Source organism: Macaca nemestrina, chromosome 9 (genome assembly GCF_043159975.1).
Source record: "Macaca nemestrina isolate mMacNem1 chromosome 9, mMacNem.hap1, whole genome shotgun sequence".
NCBI lineage: Eukaryota > Metazoa > Chordata > Mammalia > Primates > Cercopithecidae > Macaca > Macaca nemestrina.
In genome coordinates, this window is record NC_092133.1 from 13830151 (window position 1) to 13855182 (window position 25032).

General features: G+C 40.2%; 1 protein-coding gene across 2 annotated transcripts in view; it reads left to right on the top strand.

Annotated features, from left to right (window-relative positions):
- The window catches only part of MCMB (minichromosome maintenance complex binding protein), a 46500-nt gene that overhangs the window by 12379 nt on the left and 9089 nt on the right, over positions 1–25032 (top strand). Inside the window, exons 2-11 of one of the 2 annotated variants that reach the window (XM_011717659.2) lie at positions 2185–2270; positions 2889–3029; positions 3145–3186; positions 4625–4726; positions 9514–9658; positions 13275–13426; positions 15433–15533; positions 20138–20316; positions 20975–21098; positions 22598–22715. In XM_011717659.2, the coding sequence (XP_011715961.1) occupies positions 2185–2270; positions 2889–3029; positions 3145–3186; positions 4625–4726; positions 9514–9658; positions 13275–13426; positions 15433–15533; positions 20138–20316; positions 20975–21098; positions 22598–22715 (1190 nt within the window). The remainder of the gene's footprint in view (positions 1–2184; positions 2271–2888; positions 3030–3144; positions 3187–4624; positions 4727–9513; positions 9659–13274; positions 13427–15432; positions 15534–20137; positions 20317–20974; positions 21099–22597; positions 22716–25032) is intronic. The other variant, XM_011717669.2, reaches the window with a different exon arrangement.

The window sequence follows — 25032 nt, forward strand, 5'->3', positions numbered from 1 at the left end:
GAATTACAGGTGTGAGCCACCACGCCCAGCCAAGAGAATTTTTTCATTTTAAGCGCACAGGCAGGAGGATCGATCACTTGAGCCCAGAAGTTTGAGACCAACCTGGACAAGATAGGGAGACCTCCGTCTCTACAAAAAGACTTAAAAATTAGCCAGGCGTGGTGGTACGTGCCTGTGGTCCCAGCTACTTAGGAGACTGAGGCCAGAGGATCACTTGAGCCCAGGAAATTAAGGTTGCAGTGAGCCAGGACCACACCCCTGTACTCCATCCTGGGTGACAGAGCAACACAACACCCTGTCTGAAAAAAGAAAATTGTATTTATATATATTCCAGTAACTTAGAAATAACTTGCTGCTCCCCAGTCACTGCTTGATGTAGCTTTACTATTTGTTACGTGGTATTCTTACAATTTTTACACAGTTGCAGGCAAAATAGTTGGTGTGGCAGTCATGGCTGTGTCTTTTGTTTAAACATCCATTTTGACTACAAGCGAAAATACCCACTTATCTTTTACCCAGTTCACTGTATCTAGTAGAGCAGCGATTCTTAAACTTCAGTATGCATTATAGTCAGTCACCTAGAGGGCTTTTTAAAACATGAATTGGTAGGCCCCACCCCTAAGAGTTTCTGATCCTGTGGTTTGGGGTTGGGCTGAATAATTTGCATTTCTAGTAAGTACTCAGGTGATGCTAATGATGCTGGTCAGGGAACCAACTTTGAGGACCAGTTTGTTAGTGAATTTAACGCCTGCACATTAGAATCACCTGCGGAGTCCCCGTCCCTACTTCTTTTACAGAACTGGCTCTTGTCCAGTTAAGTAAACGTGTTTGTGAGTCCTGCTCAAACATGGTGTTAGGATTTTATGGTCCTTTTCCACAGATGCAGCTCCATAACAAGTGTAGACTTTTTATTTTTTACTCCCAATCTTCGTAACACTTGTGTGATAACTATAAATGGTGGCAGGAGTGGCCAGCTGTGTGGTTTGGTGGTTTTAGTTCACATAAATCTGTATTCCGTCAATAGCTCACTTTTTGGTCTTGGCCAGTTCCCATAAGTGCCTCCTGTACATAGCTTGTTAATTTTAAGGACTAAATAGTAACTACACAGTAGAGAAACTGGCTGTCACTTTGGGTGATCAAAATTAACATCACCAATGAAGGGAAGATGGGCATCATGTCTTTTCAGACACCTGGAAGGACAAACATCACTTATACAGCAGTTTGACAACATCATTTAAACAGCAGTTTGGTTATACTTGATTGGAATGCGATCATAAGGGAACCAACAGATCCAGATTGAGAAGCATTCAATTTTTTAAAAAGGACCTTATTCTTCTTAAATAGCAATATCATAAAATATAAAGTTTGCAGAACTATTCCGTATTAAAGGAGATTAAAGAGATCTGATAGCTAAATATAAAAGTGATCCTAAGCTGGGTCTTGTACTGAAGGGGAAAAAGTGCTGTAGAGGATAGTATTGGGTCATATGACAAATTGGAATATAGATGGTAAACCAGATAAAAAGTATTGTGTCAATTTTGAATTTCTTGAGGTTGATAACAGTACTATGGTTAGTACTGTTCCTTAGGAGACACACTGATAATATTTGGAGGCAAAAATACCTGATAGTGCAACTTAATCTTAAATGAATCAGAAAAATATAAGAGATGGAGCAGATGATAAGCAAATGGGGCAAGGATACAAGTGTTCTTTCCAACTTTTTTGAATCTAGAATTATTCCCAAATGAAGTTATAAACAAAAAAATTTCAGCTCTTTATTTCAGGATAGTTGTAAAGATAAACAAAAAACTATATAAAAATGTATTAAAAGAACAGAGTGCTTTACAAGCAGTGGCTCAAATGCTGCTGAATCTAGGTGGCCTTGCATCACATTCTGTAGGTGTCCCCAGCTACACTGTGGGTGCCAGAGAGCCTGCAGGAGGTCAGCATCCTCCTGATTTGTAACTGTCCCTCCTCCCGCTCAGTACAGCTTCTTGAATGTGTCTTGTGTAGTACTTCAGACACACTGAAGTGTAAAATTCATCCTATCTAAAATTCATTCTATCGTAGAAGCAAATTTTAGTTTGTTTTCTGCTGGCTAAACTATTGTGTGACTCACCTGATCATAGTCTCTTATTATTTATTGCATATACATTAGCTTTGAAAAGTATATTTCTCTTTCAGCACAAAATGGAGTTAATCCTGACTGGGAGAAGAAAGTAATTGAATATTTTAAGGAAAAGCTGAAGGAAAATAATGCTCCTAAGTGGGTAAGCTTATTGCTATTTTCGAGGGAGAAGGTTGGACAGACTACAAAGTTTCTCTTAGTAGAGTAACTAAGTAACCCCCATGTAATTTAAAAATATGTAAATTAATGTGTACTTCTGCTTCAAGTACATTTGTATTAAAAGATTTTGGTCTTTTGCTAATTAAGTTTAAGCAAATAAATACTTATACATTATGCCTCTAGGTGGCAGTAACTGACTGTGTTACTTCCTGAGACACATCTTTAGTTCCAAGAGTCAGTTAGTTACCTTTGTTTTATTACCTTCATTTTAAAAGAATTGGCATGTGCTAGTTTTAAGAGAAGAGCTCAACAAAGTAAATGCCTTTTTGATCATTGAAAAGTGTTCTGAATTAAAAGCATTTTTTAGCATTCTTTTACATTATGGTCAAATGTTATCTAAAACTTGGAAGAAATGGAAGAGAACTTGGGTTCCAGCAATTATGTTGACCATTGAGATCATTTGGCTCCCTGACGAGGCATGGTGGGGGTGTGTGTGTGTGTGTTTAACAATTTTGAGTCTGGACATAAAGTTTGTGTATATATGCTTCATGTTGTATAGACAGGATATTTAGTTGACTTAACTTGATTATTTTCCTTTAAGGTACCATCACTGAACGAAGTTCCCCTTCATTATTTGAAACCTAATAGTTTTGTGAAATTTCGTTGCATGATTCAGGATATGTTTGACCCTGAGTTTTACATGGGAGTTTATGAAACGGTTAACCAAAACACAAAAGCACATGTAAGTATTGCTGTTTTCATGAATTTGTGGTATTAATTTTGTCCTTGTACTGTTTGTGGTAGTTTTTGTTCTGATATATTGATATAATTCTGTTTTTCTATGTTTTGGGTCATAGGTTCTTCATTTTGGAAAATATAGAGATGTAGCAGAGTGTGGGGTATGTATCTTTAATATATATAAAACATTTTTAGTAAGAATTTTTTCCTAAACAGAGAATTTGTTTGTTTAGCTAATCTTAGATTTATTTATCTTGTGTATAAGTTACAAGAAATCACGTGAAATGTTTTCCTTGTTTGACTTTATTTAGGAGTTTGATGTGACTTTTTTTAATCCTCCAGAGATCTTTTAGAAGGAGAAATACTGTTAATGCCAAAATTAATTCCTCTCTCCAATATCTGTATATAATATATGTAAAACAAAGTACCCTAGGGTGCAAAATTAAGTCGTTTTTAATTCCTTCAAAGACAAAGCCAGTGGTAATTCCACTGTTTCTTTCATAGAAAACTGTCAGAATCAGCCTATAATACAGAAATCTAATGAAATACTCATTCCTAGGTAGCTCCAAGATGAGATTCAAAAGTCATATATTATTCCCTAGGAAAGGCATATTCTCTTTCATATATACTTAGAAAACTCTAAGAAGTGGAAAGGACCCAAGAGACATCAAGTTTGAGCCTAATACATACAAGCAAGGATTTTTTGTTTGCTTTTCTCTCTAGGCCCAAAGTACCTTTTTCCTAGAATGAGTCTTTTATTTATGACTCTTGAGCAACATATGTACCAACTCTCTATTAGCCTTTGGTAGTGTCACACATGCACAGCCTCATTTATTTTATTGACCCATTTCCAGATGCTGGGATTACTGAGTTACATTAATACTCAGCTTTTTCTAGTATACAGTAATGTAATATGTTAGCCTAATGTGTTAGGGCTCCTTAAATGAGGAATACCGTAATCATTAATGTAGTTGATCCATTAAGCTGGGCACAGTATTTGTTTTATGGAAACACTCTAAAAGAAAAACAGACCTGAAGTTCATCATGTGTAAGATTACATAAATCTGTCTTTCAAATGAGTTCATTACTCTAATTGTCAGAAGTTACATTTTTGTTTAATATAATCTTTGCAGTAACCTTCCAAATTAGGGCAGTTTTTCTGTCCAGATCTGCCTACTGAACTAGAATATTTAATTAGCAACAACTGTTGTGAATTAACAGACTGATATTGGGGTTTGATAAATCAGTTTCCTAAGGTTTGGGTAAGCCAAGAGTTAGACTCCAAGAATATAAAAAGGCCTAGATAACCTCATAAAAGTAAGGTTCTAGATCCACAAAGCAGAGAACTAGACCCAGATTATAAGTCACTCCACAGAGGTCCCATTTTTCTGGATTTGAGGGAGGAAGTGTTTGATGACTGTATTTGAAGTGATTTTATATCAGTTTTCTTTGAAAAAGTGATAGTTTGGAATTAGTTACTTGTTAACTCTGTAAAATATTTGTTGTGGTGCTATGTGAAAATGTGGTTGCTAATTTTAAAATAAATTTTGTGATGTTTTTAAATAAATTTTTTAAAATACTTTTTTATGTATATCACAGCCTCAACAAGAACTTGATTTAAACTCTCCACGAAATACCACTTTGGAAAGACAGACTTTCTATTGTGTTCCGGTGCCTGGGGAATCTACGTGGGTAAAAGAAATATCCTTTATCTGAACTTTCTTATTGTGTTGATGGTTTCTAAAACCTTAACCTTTAATTATTCATCCTTTGCAAAGCTTGGCTTTATTTCAATAAAATGTGTTTCATTTGTTCTAATTGAGAAAACCCATAAAACAGGCTAAGTATTTGTCACCGAGGAATGCTAAAATTACAGTACATTTCTATAGTGAAATACTGTTAAAAAGATTGAGGTAATTTTTTTTTTTTTTTTTTTTTGAGATAGGGACTTACTGTCACCCAGGCTGGAGTGCAGTGGCACAAACATGGCTCACTGCTGCTTCAACCTCCTGGGTTCAAGCAATCCTCCTGCCTTAGCCTCCCAAGTAGCTGGGACCACAAGCGTGTGCCACCATCCCTGGCGAATTTTTTGATTTCTTTTAGAAAGAGGGTTCACTTTGTTGCCCAGGCTGGTCTTGAACTCCTGGGCTCAAGTGATCCTCTCACCTCAGCCTCCCAAAGTGCAGGGATTATAGACGTGAGCTACCACACCCCACCTGAGGCACATTTAAAGGTACTGAAAAAATATAATACTTAAAGTAAAAAAATAGTTTAAAATTAGAATTCATGGCCGGGCGCAGTGGCTCACGCCTGTAATCCCAGCCCTTTGGGAGGCCGAGACGGGCGGGTCACGAGGTCAGGAGATCGAGACCATCCTGGCTAACACGGTGAAACCCCGTCTCTACTAAAAAATACAAAAAACTAGCTGGGCGAGGTGGCGGGCGCCTATAGTCCCAGCTACTCGGGAGGCTGAGGCAGGAGAATGGCGTGAACCTGGGAGGCGGAGCTTGCAGTGAGCCGAGATCCGGCCACTGCACTCCAGCCTGGGTGACAGAGCGAGACTCCGTCTCAAAAAAAAAAAAAAAAAAAAAGAATTCATTCTAACTTTCTTAAGGGAAAACGTGTTGGCTCTTTTGAGAGGGGATTGTAGAAACATTACCTTTTTATTTACGATAGTAGTTTTTTAAGGCATGGCCCACCTACACTGAAATGCACAGATTTTAAGGTAATGCACAGTGATTTGGATAAATGCATACACCCATATAATTTGTACCCCAAAGTAAAGAACTTGTGCCTAAAAAATTCCTTTCTGCCTTTTTCTGGTCACTCCCTCCTCCCCTGCAAGCACAATCCTGAATTCTTTGACTATCACTTGGTTTTGCCTATTCTTGAATGACATCTAAATGGACTCATATAATATATAGTCTTTGTGTCTGACATCTTCTGTTTAACATCATGCATCTGAGAGTCATCCATGTTGTGCATATCAGTAGTTCTTTTTTTTTTTTTTTTTGCTAAGTATTATTTGTTTATACAGTCTCCAATTGAGCATTTAGGTGGTTTACAGTTTTAAGCTGGGCATTTTCTTTGTGAGAACATTTTAAACTACTGATTCAGTTTGTTTGTTTGTTTGTTTGTTTATTCTTTTGTTTTGTTTTTGAGATGGAGTCTTGCTCTGCTGCCAGTCTGGAGTGCAGTGGCATGATCTCAGCTCACTGCAACCTCCATCTCCTGGGTTCAAGTGATTCTCCTGCCTCAGCCTCCCAAGTAGCTGGGACTACAGGAGCACGCCACCATGCCAACCAGTTTTTGTGTTTTTAGTAGAGACGGGGTTTCACCATGTTGGCCAGGATGGTCTCAATATCTTGACCTCGTGATCCGCCCGCCTTGGCCTCCCAAAGTGCTGGGATTACAGGAGTGACTAATTCTGTTTTTTAACATATTTTGAGTCAGTTGTGATAAATTGTATCTTTCAAGGACTGTTTTGAAGTCATTTAAGCCCAGTTGTTGAATTTATTGACATAAAGCTTGTCAGAGTATTTTCTTTTTAATGTCTGTGGGATATTTAGCATTGATCTCTTTCATTCCCAATAATGTTAGTCTGTTTTTCACTTCAATTTTCTGTTTTCTGCTTCATCCATTTCTGCTTTATTTCCTTCTTTTTGGTTTGGTTTTAATTGGTCTTTTTCTACTTTTTTTTTGGTTTTTTTTTTTTTTTTTTTTTTAAGATGGGGTCTTGCTGGCTCTGTCACCCAGGCTGGAGTGCAGTGGCACAATCTCGGCTCACTGCAACCTCCGTCTCCCAGGTTCAGGCAGTTCTCTGCCTCAGCCTCCCAAGTAGCTGGGATTTGCAGGCGCCTGCCACCCCGCCTGGCTAAGTTTTTTGTATTTTTAGTAGAGATGGGGTTTCACCGTGTTGGCCAGGGTGGTCTTGAACTCCTGACCTCGTGGTCCACCTGCCTCAGCCTCCCAAAGTGCTGGGATTATAGGTGTGAGCCACCGTGCCTGGCCCTTTTTCTAGCTTTTTAAGGTGGATGCTCAGATTATTGATTTTGAATTTTTCTTGTTTTCTACTATTAGCAACTAAAGCTATAAATTTCTCCCCAATCACTGCTTTAGTTGCATCCCACGAGTTTTCATTTGTTAGGTTTTTACTGTTACTCAATTCAAAATATTTTCTAATTTCCCTTGTGATTTCTTCTTTGATCCTTCGCCCTTGCAACAGTCTGTGTATTCTCATTCTTCGTGCTATTTTTGTCATAGATTTTACTCATCCTTAGATTATAGAGCCCACAACATACTATTTTTGTTCCGAACAGTCATTTGTCTTTTATATAAATTAAGAAGCAAGAATTCTTCTTCTTTTATATTTGGCATCACTTCCCTTAGCAATATTATTATGATTATGATTTTTTTTTTTTTTTTTTGAGACAGAGTCCTGCTCTGTCGCCAGGCTGGAGTGCAGTGGTGCAGTCTCGGCTCACTGCAACCTCTGCTTCCTGGATTCAAGTGATTCTCCTGCCTCAGCCTCTGAAGTAGCTGGGGTTGCAGGTGTGTGCCACCATGCCAGTTTTTTTGTGTTTTTAGTAGAGATGGGGTTTCACCGTGTTGGCCAGGATGGTCTCAATCTCCTGACATCAGGTGATCCACCCACCTTAGCCTCCCAAAGTGCTGAGATTACAGGCATGAGCCACTGTGCCTGGCCAGCAATTTTTTTTTTTTTTTTTTAACTACAGATCTGTTGGTGACGAATTCTGTCAGTTTCTGTTCAATTGAAAATGTCTCTTATTTCACCTTCATTTTTGTTTATTTTATTTATTTATTTTTTGATACAGGGTCTCTCCCTTTGTTGCCCAGGCTGGTCTCAAACTCCTGAGCTCAAGTGATCCACCCGCCTCAACGTCCCAAAGCACTAGGATTCCAGATGTGAGCCACCACGCCTGGCCTCATCTTAATTTTTGAGGAACATTTTTATTGGATATAGAATTTTTATTTTGTATTTTAATATTTTATTTATTTAAAAAAAAAATAGGCCAGGCACAGTGGCTCATTCCTATAATCCCAGCACTCTGGGAGGCAGAGGCAGGAGGATCACTTGAGGCCAGGAGTTTGAGACCAACCTGGCCAACATAGCAAAACTCTGTCTCTACAAAAAATACAAAAATTAGCCAGGCGTGGTGGTGGGCACCTGTGGTTCCAGCTACTCCAGTGGCTTGAGACGGGAGGATCACCTGAACCCAGAAGACTGAGGTTGCAGTGAGCTGAAATTGCACCACTGTACTCCACCCTAGGCAACAGAAGGAGACTCTGTCTCAAAGAAAAAGGAAAGAAAAAAAAAGAGATGAGTTCTCACTATGTTGCCCAGGCTACTGTCAACCTCCTGGACTGAGCAATCCTACCTGAGCCTCCCAAAGTGCTGGGTTTACCGATGTTAGCCACTGCATGCATCCACCTGGATTTGTTAGGAGTGGTGCAGAACAGCCCTTGTGCGGTAGATCGTCCTTATTCATGAGGTCTACTATTTCTGGGTCTTACGCAAATGCCTGGGATGACTAGCAGGGTCCATTCTAGTATTTTTTTTTTTTTTTTTTTTTGAGACGGAGTCTCGCTCTGCCGCCCAGGCTGGAGTGCAGTGGCCGGATCTCAGCTCACTGCAAGCTCTGCCTCCCGGGTTTACGCCATTCTCCGGCCTCAGCCTCCCGAGTAGCTGGGACTACAGGCACCCGCCACCACGCCCGGCTAGTTTTTTTTGTATTTTTAGTAGAGACGGGGTTTCACTGTGTTAGCCAGGATGGTCTCGATCTCCTGACCTCGTGATCCGCCCGTCTCAGCCTCCCAAAGTGCTGGGATTACAGGCTTGAGCCACCGCGCCCGGCCCATTCTAGTATTATACTACTTCCAGAGTCTCCATTTAACTCTCTGCCAACTAGCAGCTGTTCTCTGCTAGACCTCAGGGAATCTTGACTTGTATATCCACAGTTTAGTGTTTTGTCAGAGATCCAAATGGAACCTTCTGGGTCTTTTATCTGTAACTACTTCCTTTCTAGTACTTCTTTGCAAATTCCAGTTGCTTCACTAGCCCTGAACTAGTGCTCTGTCTTCTCCACCTAGTAAGAACAGGGCCTCTACTGCTTTTTGTTGCAGTTTGGAGAATGTCTCCAGGAGAGAGCTGGGAGAATTTGGAGTTTACCTGCTGTGTTTCTCCTCATTCAAGGATCATAAGGTTATGCTCCCTGTTGTCCAGTGACTGAAAACGGTCGCTTCACATATTTTTTCCAGTTACATTGTTGTTTACAGCAAGGATAGCAGCATAAGGTTGATGTCTGTTACTCTCATGACCAAAACTAGAAGTCTAGCCTCCTTTTAAAAATGTATTTCCATTTTAACTGAATTGCCAAGCTAGTCATTTTTTATAAGTCATATAATTAGCAAAACATTTAAGATAGTCCTTAGTTTATGGTAGTCTTTTTCTTAACTTTCCGTTTAACGCCTATGTTAATGCAAACCAAGCTCGAGTCAGTCCCTCAACGTCCTACACTCCCAGTCGCCACAAGAGGAGTTATGAAGATGATGACGATATGGACCTACAGCCCAATAAACAGAAAGACCAACATGCAGGTGCCAGACAAGCAGGTAGTGTGTGCCAACAGGTTTTCTCTAGACTTTGCTCTCTTAAGTGGATTGGTTTTCAGAGTGAATTGTTACATAATATGGCTCTATATTTAGGAGCTGGCAATTTGTCAGAGTTACGGACAGTGTTGAGAGTTTTTACAGTACCATTTGATCAGACTGTGCTTCGCAAATGAGCAATTAGGCATCACTTTGTGACAAGTGGCTGCTCTAATGTATGTTTTTGGAGTCACAAGTGCCTATCTGGAAAGGTCTTTTCTATCTTCATATTTATTTTTTTCCTAATTCTTAAATAATACAGAAGCCTGGTACTTTACCGTAAAAATGAGTTATTTTTATCTGAAAACATGCTTTCTCATTTTCTTTTTGTTTGTTTGTGCTTTGAGACAGGATTTCACTCCCATCACCCAGGCTGGAGTGCAGTGGCATAATCGTGGCTTACTTGCAGCCTTGACCTCCTGGGCTCAAGTGATCCCCTGTCACTTCAACCTGCCTAGTAGCTAGGGCTATAGGCACATGCCACCACACGCAGCTAACTTTTTAAACTTTGTAGAGATGTAGAGGTGGAATCTCACTGTGTTACCCAGGCTGGTCTCAAACTCCTGGGCTCAAGTGATCCCTCTGTATCAGCCTCCCAAAGCCACTGGCATGACAGGCGTAAGCTACCGCTCCCAACCAGTCTTAACTTTTATAAGCAGTGGATTTCTTTTTATGGCGGGTATATTAAATTTGTCTTTATTTTTCCTTTTATGTGCTATTCACTTCCCTTCGGCACCTTTAATCGGAAGGAAGATTAAAGGACAAGGAGGCAAAACAAATCAGTCTGGTCATTTACTATCTGCAAGATTGTGTAGAGAAGGCAAATTGTTTTATTTTTTTTTTCTGGAGACGGAGTTTCACTCTAGTTGCCCCAGCTGGATTGCAATGGCACAATCTCGGCTCACTGCAAGCTCCGCCTCCTGGGTTCAAGCGATTCTCCTGCCTCAGCCTCCTGAGTAGCTGGAATTACAGGCATGCGCCACCACGCCCAGCTAATTTTGTATTTTTAGTAGAGAAGGGGTTTCTCCATGTTGGTCAGGCTGGTCTCGAACTCCTGATGTCAGATGATCAGCCCGCCTCGGCCTCCCAAAGTGCTGGGATTACAGGTGGGAGCCACCATGCCCGGCCAAGGCAAATTTAACAACTAGTGGTAAACAAGGATTTACTAATGCATTTTATTTACCCATATATCACTCTACTTTATAAATTGATATTTCCAAATTTTCTTAATGCTGAGATCTATTTTAATGTGTTTAAAATTAGAATGTTTTCCTGTAAATACATATAAATGTCATAGTATTCTTTTTTTGCACCGATCCCCAGAATATATTAAAATTAATGGTCTATCATCTAGCCTGGATAACATGGCAAAACCCCATCTCTATTAAAAATACAAAAATTAGCCAGGCATGGTGGCGGGTGCCTGTAATCCCAGCTATTCGGGAGGCTAAGACAGTAGAATCACTTGAACCCAGAGGGGCGGAGATTTCAGTGAGCTGACATCATGCACTCCAGCCTGAGTGACAGAGACTCCATCTCAAATAAATATCATAGTAACTTATATATTGTAATATATTGTAGTATGTATTCCAGTCCAGGAAATATGTTAATTCTCTTATTTAAGCAGTTGATGCTACTTTTTGTTTCTTACCATACTTGTTCAAATGTCTTAATGCAGGCTTTTTATGCGTTTGAGTTCTTTGTTTATATAAAGTAAAATTTGTTGGTGTTTAGTCAATCTTTTAGACTATACATATTTTTAAACTTTTTATTTTGACACAGTATCGATTTACATGCAGTTGTAAGAAATAATACAGAGAGGCTGGTCGCGGTGGCTCACACCCATAATCCCAGCCCTTCGGGAGTCCAAGGCAGACACATCCCTTGAGGTCAGGATTTCCAGTCTGGCTAGCATGGTGAAACCCCATCTGTACTAAAAATACAGAAATTAGCTGGGTATGGTTGTGCATGCCTGTAATCCCAGCTACTTAGGAGGCTGAGGCAGGAGAATTGCTTGAACCCGGGAGGCGAAGGTTGCAGTGAGCCATGATCATGCCACCATGCTCCAGCCTGGGTGACAGGGCGAGACTCTGGAAAAAAAAAAAAAAAAAGAAATAATACAGAAAGATCTTGTATACCTTTTAGCCTCTACTTCCCCCAATGGTAACACCTTACATAATTATAGTAGAATATCATAACCAGGAAATGGACATTGATACAATAATTTTTTTCTTTTCTTTCTTTCTTTTTTTTTTTTTTTGAGACGGAGTTTTGCTCTGTCGTCACCCAGGCTGGAGTGCAGCGGCATAATCTCGGCTCACTGCAACCTCCGCCTCCCAGGTTCAAGCGATTCTCCTGCCTCAGCCTCCAGAGTAGCTGGGACTACAGGCGCCCGCCACCACGCCTGGCTAATGTGTGTATTTTTAGTAGACATGGGGTTTCACCATGTTGGCCAAGATGTTCTTGATCTCTTGACCTTGTGATCTCGCCTCGGCCTCCCGAAGTGCTGGGATTACAGGCGTGAGCCACCACGCCCAGGCGATACAATCACATTTTTACATGTACTTACTTGTGAAGATTTAGTTCTTTGCAGTTTTGTGGGGTTTTTTTGTTTTTGTTTTTGTTTTTGTTTTTGAGATGGAGTCTCGCTCTGTCGCCCAGGCTGGAGTGCAGTGGCGCGATCTCGGCTCGCTGCAAGCTCCGCCTCCTGGGTTCACGCCATTCTCCTGCCTCAGCCTCCCGAGTAGCTGGGACTTCAGGCGCCCACCACTACACCCAGCTAATTTTTTGTATTTTTAGTAGAGATGGGGTTTCACCGTGTTAGCCAGGATGGTCTCGATCTCCTGACCTCATGATCCACCCACCTCGGCCTCCCAAAGTGCTGGGATTAGAGGTGTGAGCCACCGCGCCCGGCCTGTTCTTTGTAGTTTTATCACATAGGTAGATTCATGTGGCCACCACCACAGTTAGGATCGGGAATATTTCAGTAGTTTGTCCCTTTTATTGCTGAGCGGTATTCCATGGTATGGCAGGCTATCATTTGATTCTCATGTTGTCTGCCCTAAGGTGTAACTACTTCAGGAGTTGGGGTTATTCTTTTAATGACCTGTATGTCCCCAACAACTGGTTTGATTCTTGATACATACTGGATATTAGTAAGTATTTGGTAATTTATTGCGGTATGGTTTTATTCTGCTTAGTTAATAGAAAAAGTATGTTCTACCAAGGAGTTTTGCTGTCGGTAGACCATGTATTCCTTAAATCAAAGATGTCAAAGTAACCATATTGCAAATCAGCTTTTGAAACTGGTTATACATGAGATTTGATGGGAGGAATTTTTTGATACCTTTATAGTAAGGGAAAAAAATAAATTTTTAGATCTTCATATTTATCTTTGTTCTCTTACAGATCAAACAAAAGACTTTGTTAGTATGTGCTGTTTCCTTAAAAACTGTAACAACTTGAACTTTGCAAGCTCAGAAGCATCACATATGTCAAACTTGAAAGGCACTTATGGAACATTCTTTTTCTCCAGGAGGGCTTAGAAATGACTAAGTGCAATGCTATCCTTTGAATTTAGGGAGTGTTGGTGGTCTTCAATGGTGTGGAGAGCCAAAACGTTTGGAAACTGAAGCTTCTACTGGGCAACAGCTGAACTCTCTGAACTTCTCTTCTCCTTTTGATTTGAATTTTCCATTGCCAGGAGAGAAGGGCCCTGCGTGCCTTGTGAAGGTAATAAAACCTTTCTTAGGTCTGACATTGACATGTGTCTCAGAAAGTAGCTTAGTGTCTGAGCATTTGCATTCGTTTTCTTATGCTGGACTAGCTATAGCAAATCACTGCAAATTTAATAGCCTAAAGCAGCAAAAGTTTATCATCTTACAGGCTTTAGGTCAGAAATCCAACATGGTCTCACCGAGGTAAACTCCTTTGTATGTAGGAGTTGGACTACATTCCTTTCTTGGAGCCCCTAAGGGAGAATTTCCTTGGCTGTGGCTCCTTCTTCCATATTCATAGCCAGCAACATTGCATTTGACCATTTTTTTCATGGTGACATCTCACCTGACCACAACCAGGAAAGGTTCCCCGGTTTTAAGAATCTGTGGATTACATGGGGCCCACCCAGTTAATCGAGGATAATCCCCCCCATTTCAAGGTTATTAATCACACCTCTGCACGTTCCTTTTGCATATAAGCTAACATATTCACAAGTTAAAAGAATCAAAGAACATCTCAAATGCAGAAGCAGAACAACTTTTAAATTATGTCTGTTCCCTTCCTGTATCATTTCTAACATATAATCTTCATTTTTGTCTTCTTCCTTCTCTCAGCAAAACCTATTTCTCACTTGTATTTAAAATAAAACAGAAGGAAGAAAACTTTTAATAGTTTTTTCTTCCATCTTACTTATTCTAGTGTTTTGATGCTGATAAATGAGCAAGTGACAGAAGGTTTTAAAATGATTGTTGGCCGGGCGCGGTGGCTCAAGCCTGTAATCCCAGCACTTTGGGAGGCCGAGGCGGGCGGATCACAAGGTCAGGAGATCGAGACCACAGTGAAACCCCGTCTCTACTAAAAATACAAAAAATTAGCCGGGCGCGGTGGCGGGCGCCTGTAGTCCCAGCTACTCAGGAGGCTGAGGCAGGAGAATGGCGGGAACCCGGGAGGCGGAGCTTGCAGTGAGCCGAGATCGCGCCACTGCACTCCAGCCTGGGCAACAGCGTGAGACTCCGTCTCAAAAAAAAAAATAAATAAAATAAAATAAAATGATCGTTAAGGATTTCCATCCTTTGTGCATTTTGGGTTTTCTTGTTTTGGGGGCAGGGGGGTTTGTTTTGTTTTATTGAGGCAGTCTTACTCTGTTGTCCAGGCTGGTGTGCAGTGGCATGATCTCGGCTCACTGCAACTTCTACCTCCTGGGTTCAGGCGATTCTCGTGCCTCAGCCTCCTGAGTAGCTGAGATTACAGGCATGTGCCACCACACCCAGCTAGTTTTTTGTATTTTTCCTAGAGATGGGGTTTCACTATGTTGGCTAGGCTGGTCTCGAATTCCTGACCTCAAGTGATCTACCCACCTCAGCCTTCCAAAGTGCTGGGATTCCAGGGGTGACCACTACACTCAGATTCTCAGTGGTTTTAATTGAAATGATACTTCAGTCATATGGCACAGGGACCAAAATGACTACTTTTTTCCCTGCCATGCTTCTGCCGGGTCTGTTCAGTAAATAAATGGCCTTGACGATTACTAAAGTCCATCATGACAATTTTGAATGTGTTTTTTTTTTTAAATTGTGAAAAATCTTCTGGCCATTCCAAGTTTTGTGTTAATCCAATGTTGCAGTTTATGAATAAATGCAAAGTTAATCATCTTGTTTTTGTTTTTTCCTTTTCTTGATGTGGTTAATAGATTTTGAGATAGTGCACGTTTCTAGTTTTAACTGTCAGCCTTTGGGAAAAGCCCTTTTTTAATTTTAGAAAAAGACTTTTTTTTTTGTAGTACTGTGGTATATTGAAAAGAGATATTAGTCTGGAAGTTAGGCATCCTGTGTTTTGGTTTTTCACTTATTTGCTAACTAGCAGAGTGACTCTTGGTCTCAATTTATAAAAATTTATAAAATAAAGGACTTGCTTTAAGGTCCATTTCCTGATCTAAAATTCTAAGATGTTAGTACTCCAGGACTAGTATCTTAAGCTTTGTGTCTGTTCTAACAGTATGATTTCATGTGGTCTCTTGTTAGGTTTATGAAGATTGGGATTGTTTCAAAGTAAATGACATTCTTGAGCTGTATGGCATCCTGTCTGTGGATCCTGTGCTGAGTATACTGAATAACGATGAAAGGTGAGTCTGTGTGCTCTTTTTCTGGTCTCCTTTATTTTTATGTAATTTCAAGTTTTTGGGAAAGTTACAGGATGGTTTTGAAGAACTCGCTTCCCGGATGTACCAGTTGTAAACACATGCACCCCATGAGCTCTGTCATTCATTTGTGCTCTCTATGGATGCACACATTTTTCTGAAACACTTCAAAATATATTGCAGAAATCAAACCCTTTTACCCCAACTGCTTGTCAACATTTCCTAAGAGCAGTGACTTTCTCATATGTAATCAGAGTACAGGTATCAAAGCTAGGAAATTTGCCACAAATACACAATACACTAATCCACAGTCTATACTTAATTTTACTAATTGTCTTAATCATGTTCTTTCTTACACTTCTCCCTTCCGCATCCCCCAGTCCAGGGTTCGGAAGCTCGCTTATTCTCTATTTCTACTGAGTTCATACTGTATTTCTGATTCCAGTTCAGCACCACAGGTGTCGTTCTACTTGTTCTCCTTTCTGTGTTAGTGTAACTCTTTTTTTTTTCTTTTTTTTTTTGAGACGGAGTCTCGCTTTGTCGCCCAGGCTGGAGTGCAGTGGCCGGATCTCAGCTCACTGCAAGCTCCGCCTCCCGGGTTTACGCCATTCTCCTGCCTCAGCCTCCCGAGTAGCTGGGACTACAGGTGCCCACCACCTCGCCCGGCTAGTTTTTTGTATTTTTAGTAGAGACGGGGTTTCACCATATTAGCCAGGATGGTCTCGATCTCCTGACCTCGTGATCTGCCCGTCTCGGCCTCCCAAAGTGCTGGGATTATAGGCTTGAGCCACCGTGCCCGGCCGTTAGTGTAACTCTTAAACTTGATTCCCATTTTTCACAGTCTGTCATTTGCACATTTGTACAACATAGAGAAGGGAATTTCAGAATTGTTAACTCATACCTCTATAAAACATAAACCTAAATAACTAGAGTTCAATCTGAAATAGTCCTCAGCCTTTGTCTTTCATGGTCTTGCCACTTTTTTTTTCCCCTTAAACAACAGAAATATATGTCTTCCAGTAGTTCTGGAGACTGGGAAGTCCAAAATCAAGTTCCCAGCAGATGTGGTTTCTAGTGAGGGCCCACTTCTGGTTTGCAGGTGGCTGTCTTCTCACGTGGTAGAGAGCAGAAAGCCTTGACGTTTTTGAAGAGTGTAAGCCAGTTACCAGTTACTTGTTTCCTCATGGTTAGACTCAATGTTGCGCATTTTTGGCAGGAATATTACAGAAGTGATGTATCCTCAGTATGTTAAAGCAGGAGGCATGCGATGTCAGTCTGTCCTGTTATTGGTGAGGTTAATTTTCATCAGTTGGTTAAGGTGTGTCTTCCAGATGTCTCTTCTCTAAAGTTACATTTCTCACTTTGTAATTGACAAGTAACTTGGAGGAAGATACTTTGGGACGTAAATATCCAGTTTCTCATTAAACTTTCACCAATTTATTTCAGCATTAATTGATGATTCTTGCTTGAATCAGTTATTACAACGTTGGCAATTCTCTAACTCAGTACATTTATTTATTGGCATTCTACTATAAAAGATATCTCTTCCATTTGTTTATTCAAGTAATTTATTTACTTATATTTAGTATGGACTAATAGATTCTGATTTTATTCAATGTTAGTATCATTATATTATTTTGAGACCCAAGTTTTCCCAGATGTAGCTAGTGGGAGCCACTTTAAGCAGGTGCTGGGTCCTTTTTTTGAGATGATCTTATTATTTTTTAACATTTATTTTCTGGCATATTAAGCTGTTGCAGCTTCATCATATACTTTGAAGATCTGAGTCCTAGATGTGCTCGTTGGTACTGGGTTAGCTTTGCATCTAGGCCCTTAAAGCAGACAGAGCTAGGATATATGCAACATATGTATACATATATATGCATACACATTTAAATGCACACATATATACTCACACATGCATGTTTTGTGTATTTCTAACATCTATGAGAAACCATGGGTTCATATTTCTGATTCCAGTTCAGCACAGCAGGAGTCACATGTTCTAGTTGGTCTCCTTTCTATGTTTATGACTTCCTTTTCTAACAAATTTGATTCCCATTATTCACAATCTGTCGTTGCCCCATTTCTGCCATATACAGAAGGGAATTTCAGAGTTGGTAAGCCATACCACTACAAAACAAACTAGTAATTAGTGTTCAGTACGTTTCCAGTTCATTTTTATTTTAGAACGCAGCTGTGTAGTCAGAGCTATGTTCCAGTTACTCAGGTAGCTTTTCTTCCCCTTCAGTGTGATTTCATTATTTATTCTGCTTAGATTCATTTATGTCTGATTATGTTTCACTTCAGTTTTTCCTCCATCCTTACTGGTTTTTTTCTTTTTAATATAGGAAACATTAACATCGTTGCCAAATTCAAACTACACAAAAAGATTCTCAGAGGTGTGGTTCTGAGCTATCCCCATTCCTGCTGTTTCCACCCAGCCTCCTTAGGGAACCATAGTTTCTGGTTTATCCTTCCTGTATTTTTTTTTACACAAAAATAAGTAGATAAGTATACATTTTATTTCTACCTTTTTCTTCTATAAAAGGTAGCATAGTATATGTACTCTTTTACACTTTTTAATTTTTTTTATTAACAGCGTATCTTGGAAATCTAGATCTTCCTCATTCTTTTTTGTTTTGCTTTGAGATTGCCAAAAGCAAGGGCTAATGTCCCTCATCTACACCAGAGTCCTCTTGTTGAATACTGGACATTCATCATATTACATCTTAGTTTCTCTGTAAGATGAACTTAACATTTTCCACAGTTAAAAAAAAAAAGGTACAAAACAAAAATTTTAAACAACTTTAAGCTTAACCATCCCTTAATAATAGTGTATGAGATTGTTCATCTTGGCAATTTCTGATTATGTTGACTTTCTTGCTTTAGTTACTTCACTATTGTTGCAGTTTAGTTTAGAGGTTGTATTAGTCAGGGTTCTCTAAAGGGTCAGAACTGATAGAATAGATGAATATATGAAGGGGATTTTATTAGGAGAATTGACTCACACGATCACAAAGTAAAGTCCCACAATAGGCCGTGTGCAAGCTGAGGAGCAAGGAAGCCAGTCTGAGTCCCAAAACCTCAAAAGTAGGGAAGCCGATAGTGCAGGCTTCAGTCCATGGCTGAAGGCCTAAGAGGCCCTGGCGAACCACTGGTGTAGGTCCAAGAGTCCAAAAGCTGAAGAACTTGCAAGTCTGATGTTTGAGGGCAGAAAGCATCCAGCATGAGAGAAAGATGGAGGCCGGAAGACTCAACCAGTCTGCTCTTTCCATGCCTGCCTTTATGCTGGCAGTTGATTAGATGCTGCCAACCCAGACTGAGGGTGGGTCTGCCTCTCCCAGCCCACTGACTCAAATGTTAATCTCCTTTGGCAACACCCTCACAGACACACCCAGGAACAATACTTTGCATCCTTCAATCCAGTCAGATTGACACTCAGTATTAACCATCACAGAGGTTAAGAGCACAGACAGGCAGACAGCCTGGGTTGGAGTCCTGACTTGGCCACTTACTAGCTGTGTGACCTTGGGCTTGGTTTGCTCGTTGTAAATCAGGGTAGATGGGAGGTTTTAGTGAATTTGTACGTGTAAAGCATTGAACATTGTCTGTCACATGGTACGTACTATGGAAAAAGTTATTATGCTTGTATTAAAATATACAGGAGTATGAATTTATTACTTCAGTGTCTATAGAATCTATAAAGTCAAGATCTAAAAGCATTTTAGCCATTTGTTTCAGTCTCACAAATCTATCTGCAAATTTATTTAGCAAATCTGAAAAATTCATAACTTTCAATTGCTTGTCTACTCAGTATTCGAGGGATCATGTAAGAATAAAATTTAGGAAATACAATTAGCAAGATAGGAGATGAATGGATTCTCCACGCACTAATAGATACCGGATGGCTTTTGAGAAAAAGACCCCAGTTTTTGAGAGCTGCTGTCAAGTATTTGATGTCTCAGCCAATAGTTCAAGGAGTACTTGTGTTTTGAAATAGCCTTATGAGTGACATCCTACATTCCATTTATTGAAGTGCTGAATAAAAAATATTATTGTTCCTGGCCAGGCATGGTGACTCACGCCTGTAATCCCAGCACTTCGGGAGGCCAAGGCAGGCAGATCACTTGAGGTCAGGAGTTCAAGACCAGCCTGGCCAACATAGCGAAACCCTGTCTCTACTAAAAATACAAAAATTAGCCAGGCTTGGTGGCGCGCACCTGTAATCTCAGCTACTCAGGAGGCTGAGGCACGAGAGTCGCTTGAACCCAGGAGGCAGAGGTTGCAATGAGCTGAGATCACACCACTGCACTCCAGCCTGGGCAACACAGTGAGACTCCATCAAAAAAAAAATACTGTTCTTGAAAAATGGAATAAATGCATTATTTCATGATATGTCTTAACAAGCCTGAAGTCTGTGTGATGTTAACACTTTAGAATGAGAGGCCACTTTCTGTTCTTTAAGGAGATGTACAGGTGGAAATATTCTTGGCTTGGACTGTAATTTTGTTTTCTAAGGTGCATATCATTTTTGCATCTGTGCAATTGATGTCTCTCTAAATTGAAACTTTATCGTCTCTCCACAGGGATGCCTCTGCACTGCTGGATCCGATGGAGTGCACAGACACAGCAGAGGAGCAGAGAGTACACAGTCCTCCTGCTTCATTAGTGCCGAGAATTCATGTGATCTTAGCCCAGAAGTTGCAACACATCAACCCGTTATTGCCTGCCTGCCTTAACAAAGAGGAGAGCAAAACCTGTAAGTGTAAGTGTTACAGCCTAGTGAACTATCGACTGTTAGCCTCAGTGTGTGTCCAGAGCTGCCTGTAACATGCTCATAGGGGAATTGAGAGTCAGGTCTTCATTCCTCACAATAAGTGTTTTCAGTAATCTCTCTCTCATTGCCCCATTTTTCTCTTACATTAATTCTCTTCATTGAAATGAGGACAAAAAAGAAGTATACAAGGCTGGGTGCAGTGGCTCACGCCTGCAATCTCAGCACTTTGGGAGGCCGAGGTGGGTGGATCACCTGAGGTCAGGAGTTCGAGACCAGCCTGGCCAATATAGTGAAACCCCATCTCTACTAAAAATACAAAATTAGCCAGGTGTGGTGGCATGTGCCTATAATCCCAGCTACTCAGAAGGCTGAGGCAGGAGAATCACTTGAACCAGAGGCAGTCAGCAGAGATGGCGCCATTGCACTCCAGGCTGGGCAAAAAAGAACAAAACTCAGTCTCAAAAGAAAAAAAAAAAAAGGAGGATGCAAACTGTCTTATTTTTAAGATTAGCGTCACTTACTGATATGTTCAGCTTTACTTACTGTCTACTGAATTGTTGCGCTTTGCCCACAGTTATTTTTCACCTAAGACACTTGAGAGGAATTGGTGTGTGTGTCCTGACTCAGGTCTCCTTTTCTCCTTCAGTTGTTTCAAGTTTCATGTCCGAATTGTCTCCAGTCAGAGCAGAACTTCTTGGGTTCCTCACTCATGCCCTTCTAGGGGATAGTTTGGCTGCTGAATACCTTATATTACATCTCATCTCCACAGTGTAAGTGCTGTATCCTGGTGGGAATTAGGGGAGTTTGGTGTGTGTAGAAGTGGAAGAGCGGGAATATTGCTGGTGTAATTTGTGTGTTTTCCTTATTGGGCTTCATCAGATGGTTTTTATCTGTTCAGTGTAACAACTGTTAAACCAAATCACAGACAAATTCCTTTTCTTACAGCTCACATTTAGCATTTTGATTATGTCCCCTTAAATTTTAGAGCCAAAATCAGATAAAGCAGTAGTCGCCAACCTTTTTGGCACCAAGGACCCATGTCACGGAAGACCATTTTTCCATGGACCAGAGTGGGGATGGTTTCAGGATGAAACTGTTCCACCTCAGATCATCAGGCATTAGTTAGATTCTCATAAGGAACACACAAATGTGCAGTTCACAGTAGGGTTCACACTCCTGTGAGAGTCTGATGCCGCTGCTGATCTGACAGGAGACGGAACTTAGGCAGCAATGCCTGTTCGCCCACCCCTCACCTCCTGCGTTGTGGCGCGGTTCCTAACGCCTGGTCCACGGCCTGGGCGTGGGGGACCCCTGAGATAAAGGAACTGGCTGATGAGTAAAATGAGCTGTTTTATCCTTTTTGCATTCTGAACACTCTGTTTATACATCCCAAGGCATGACGTCACGTGCACATTTAACGTGGACATTGACACTAGCACCGCATCCCTTGACTCCACTGTATTTGTTTTCTGATTTTAAAATTAGTGTAGACCTTTGACAGGTTACAAGAACATAAAAAGGAAAATGCACATCATTTGTAATTTCACCACTTAGAACCTCTGTTATCCTTTTGGTACACGTTCACTGGTTTTTGTTTACATACGTATACATCCCTGCATAGATCTTAGTTACACTCTAAGCACAGATCCGTGTCTTGTTTTCAGCAGTTGATATATATTAAACATTTTCCCATCATAATGCTTCATGAACTTTGTAGTGGCTGCAAAGTCTTTCACTCTGCAGTTGTACCATACTGTAACCATTTCCCTAAATGTTAGGTTTCCCTAGCTTTTCTCTATTACAAAGTGGCAGGAAGGAAACATCTTTGTGCTGTAAATCTCATCTTTTCTCACATCAGTCTCTGGCAGTAGCACATAATGGTTGAGAGCACGGACTCTGTAACCAAACTATCCGGATTCATATCCCAGTTCTGGCAGCTTCCAGCTAGATGAGTATGTTGCTTTTTATCATCTCTGTGCCTCAGATTTCTCATCTATAAAGCAAAGACAACAGTACCTACCTCTGAATGGTTAGGGGTTAAATGAGGAAGCGTTTACGCACTCAGAACAGTCTTTGGCACATGACCAGCAGCACTTACATACAAATATTGGCTATTACTTTTATTGCTGTTATTCTGATAAAATAACTAGTCAGAATATTCTGGTTTATTTTTAATGACAATATTAAGCTAATTTTTCTACTCTTTGCTTTTCGATAGAAATCAGGAAATCACTTCAGCATCTTATTGATTGATTTCTTTCTTTTCTAGATATACAAGAAGAGATGTCCTTCCACTAGGAAAATTTACAGTTAATTTGAGTGGTTGCCCACGGAATAGTACCTTCACGGAACACTTGTATCGAATTATTCAACATCTTGTTCCAGCAGTAAGATGAATATAAATATGTATTATAAACCTAAGCACACTTAACAAATCCATCTAACTGTCTTTCATTCACCTCAAATATTTAACTTAGAGTTTTTAATAGAGCTTATTTAAGGGGAAACAAAGCCTGCCAAGTTACGTAATTGAAAATGTACTTTCCCCTAAACGTTTCACTTTTTTTTTCTTTTTGCCTAAGCACAAATTTCTGTAAGTCTAACAATTAACACAATTGCAGTAACTCCCTTAAAATTATACTCTGTTGATACCAATTTGTCCAATTTGGTATCCTTTTCGTACACTAAAGTCTTAAATCCAAATAAACTCTAAATTATAGGAGCATAATTCTTTTAGTTGAGGTAATAAAGTTCTTTATCTCCGTTGCCTCAATTTTAATTCCTGTTTGGAAAGTTGAGCTCACTTTATTTGCCAGGGTATTTGGAATGCAGTATTTGTGTGGTGGTAGGATCTTGGGAACGGGAATTGCTTCTGATCAGTTGTGTGACTGAAAATACTGATCACTTCTTTGGAAATTGAAGAGGGTGCACTAGATCCTTATTGTGAACCAAATGTATTGAGTGTCTCAGTGCTAGCATTTGTCCAGGCCCTCAAGAAGCAGAAGTGGACCAGAATACACCAGCAGTTCTTAGTCTCCTTAGACTCACTTTATACTCTGAAAAATGTATTAGTACTCAAAGAGCTGTTTTTCATGTTATGATTATATTTATCATTAATTTACCAAACTAGATGATGAAGCAAATACATCTATTAAAGATAAAAAATTACATATAAATATTTTTATAAAAACAACTTTTCCCAAGCCAAAAATGATTAGTGATGAAAGTGACATTGTTTTACATTCTTGCAAATCTGGATTAGTAGGATACAATGGATGCTTGTATCTGCTTCGGCCTTCAGTCTGTTGTAATCTCAGGTTTTGACTGAAGTATGTGAAGGAAAGCTGACCTCACACAGATGGAAAAGTAGTTGGTAAAGGAAGGATGGTTTCGATAGCCTTTGCAGATAACTGGGTGGTGGTGTTTGATACTAGACCAAAACTGTCCACATGACATTTTCTTAAAGATAGTTAAGTGTGGAATCTGAAATCCTATTCGTAAACTTTCTATAGTCTGCTATGGTAAAATTCATTAGTCTCATATATTGAAAGGATCTTTTATCCATGCATGATTTTAACCTGATTGACCCCGTAAAAGGGTTTAAGCAATTCCCTGGGAGTTCTTGGGACCACATTTTGAGAATTATTGAAACAGTCAGATCCCTTGCCCTCACAGAGTTTAATTTAGGTAGAAGACCAACAAACAAATAAATATATGGTAGGTCATTTAAGCGCCCCTAAGCTCCCCCTGTTTTCTTAGAATCACTGAGGTAACAAAACTCCTCTAAATTTTTGCAATATATCTTACCTCTTCCTTGACAGCCTTCCCCCACCATACCCTCTTCTCCATCCCTGCCACATTGTTGCAGGCTGGAGGGGTGGAAGAATGGATTGGTGTATATAAGGCAGAGCACAGAGGGTGTTGGGAATGGTGGCTCAGGAGCTGGAGGAGGAGCGTAGATGGGTCGCTTTCTCGTTACACTGAGCGAGAAGGTGCACGCGTCCTGGAGGCACCTCCTGAGAGCTGCAGCAGGTGCCCCCACAGCTCAGTGTGCTCTGCTCCTTGATTTTTCTCTGAAAAGTTTGTTCAGAAGTGTCTATGATGAATGAATATAATTTTAACTCAAAGAATATAGAGGAAAATTAAGCTTTTCTCTCCCTGTCTTGAAAAATAAAATTAACATTTTCTTTTTGCTAGCTAGCATGTGTTAGGTGAAAGAGGTTAGGCTTTGGGGTATTTAATATTTGTATGTCAGTTATCTACCATTTGTTTCATTGGTTAAATAAAAATTTATTTTCTTTTTATTTATTTATTTATTTATTTATTTGAGACAGAGTCTCACTTTGTTTCCCAGGCTGGAGTGCAGGCCAGATCTCAGCTCACTGTAGGCCTCCTGGTTTACGTCATTCTCCTGCCTCAACCTCCCGAGTAGCTGGGACTACAGGTGCCCGCCACCTTGCCCGGCTAATTTTTTTTGTATTTTAGTAAAGACGGGGGGGTTTCACCGTGTTAGCCTGGATGGTCTCGATCTCCTGACCTCGTGATCCGCCCGTCTCAGCCTCCCAAAGTGCTGGGATTACAGGCTTGAGCCACCATGCCTAGCCAAAAAAAAATTGATTTTCAAGAATATTGAACAAGACATTTGAAAATAAAGCAGCTCATAGAATGGATGAAATTCAAATGTAAGATCTAGATACTATTTTT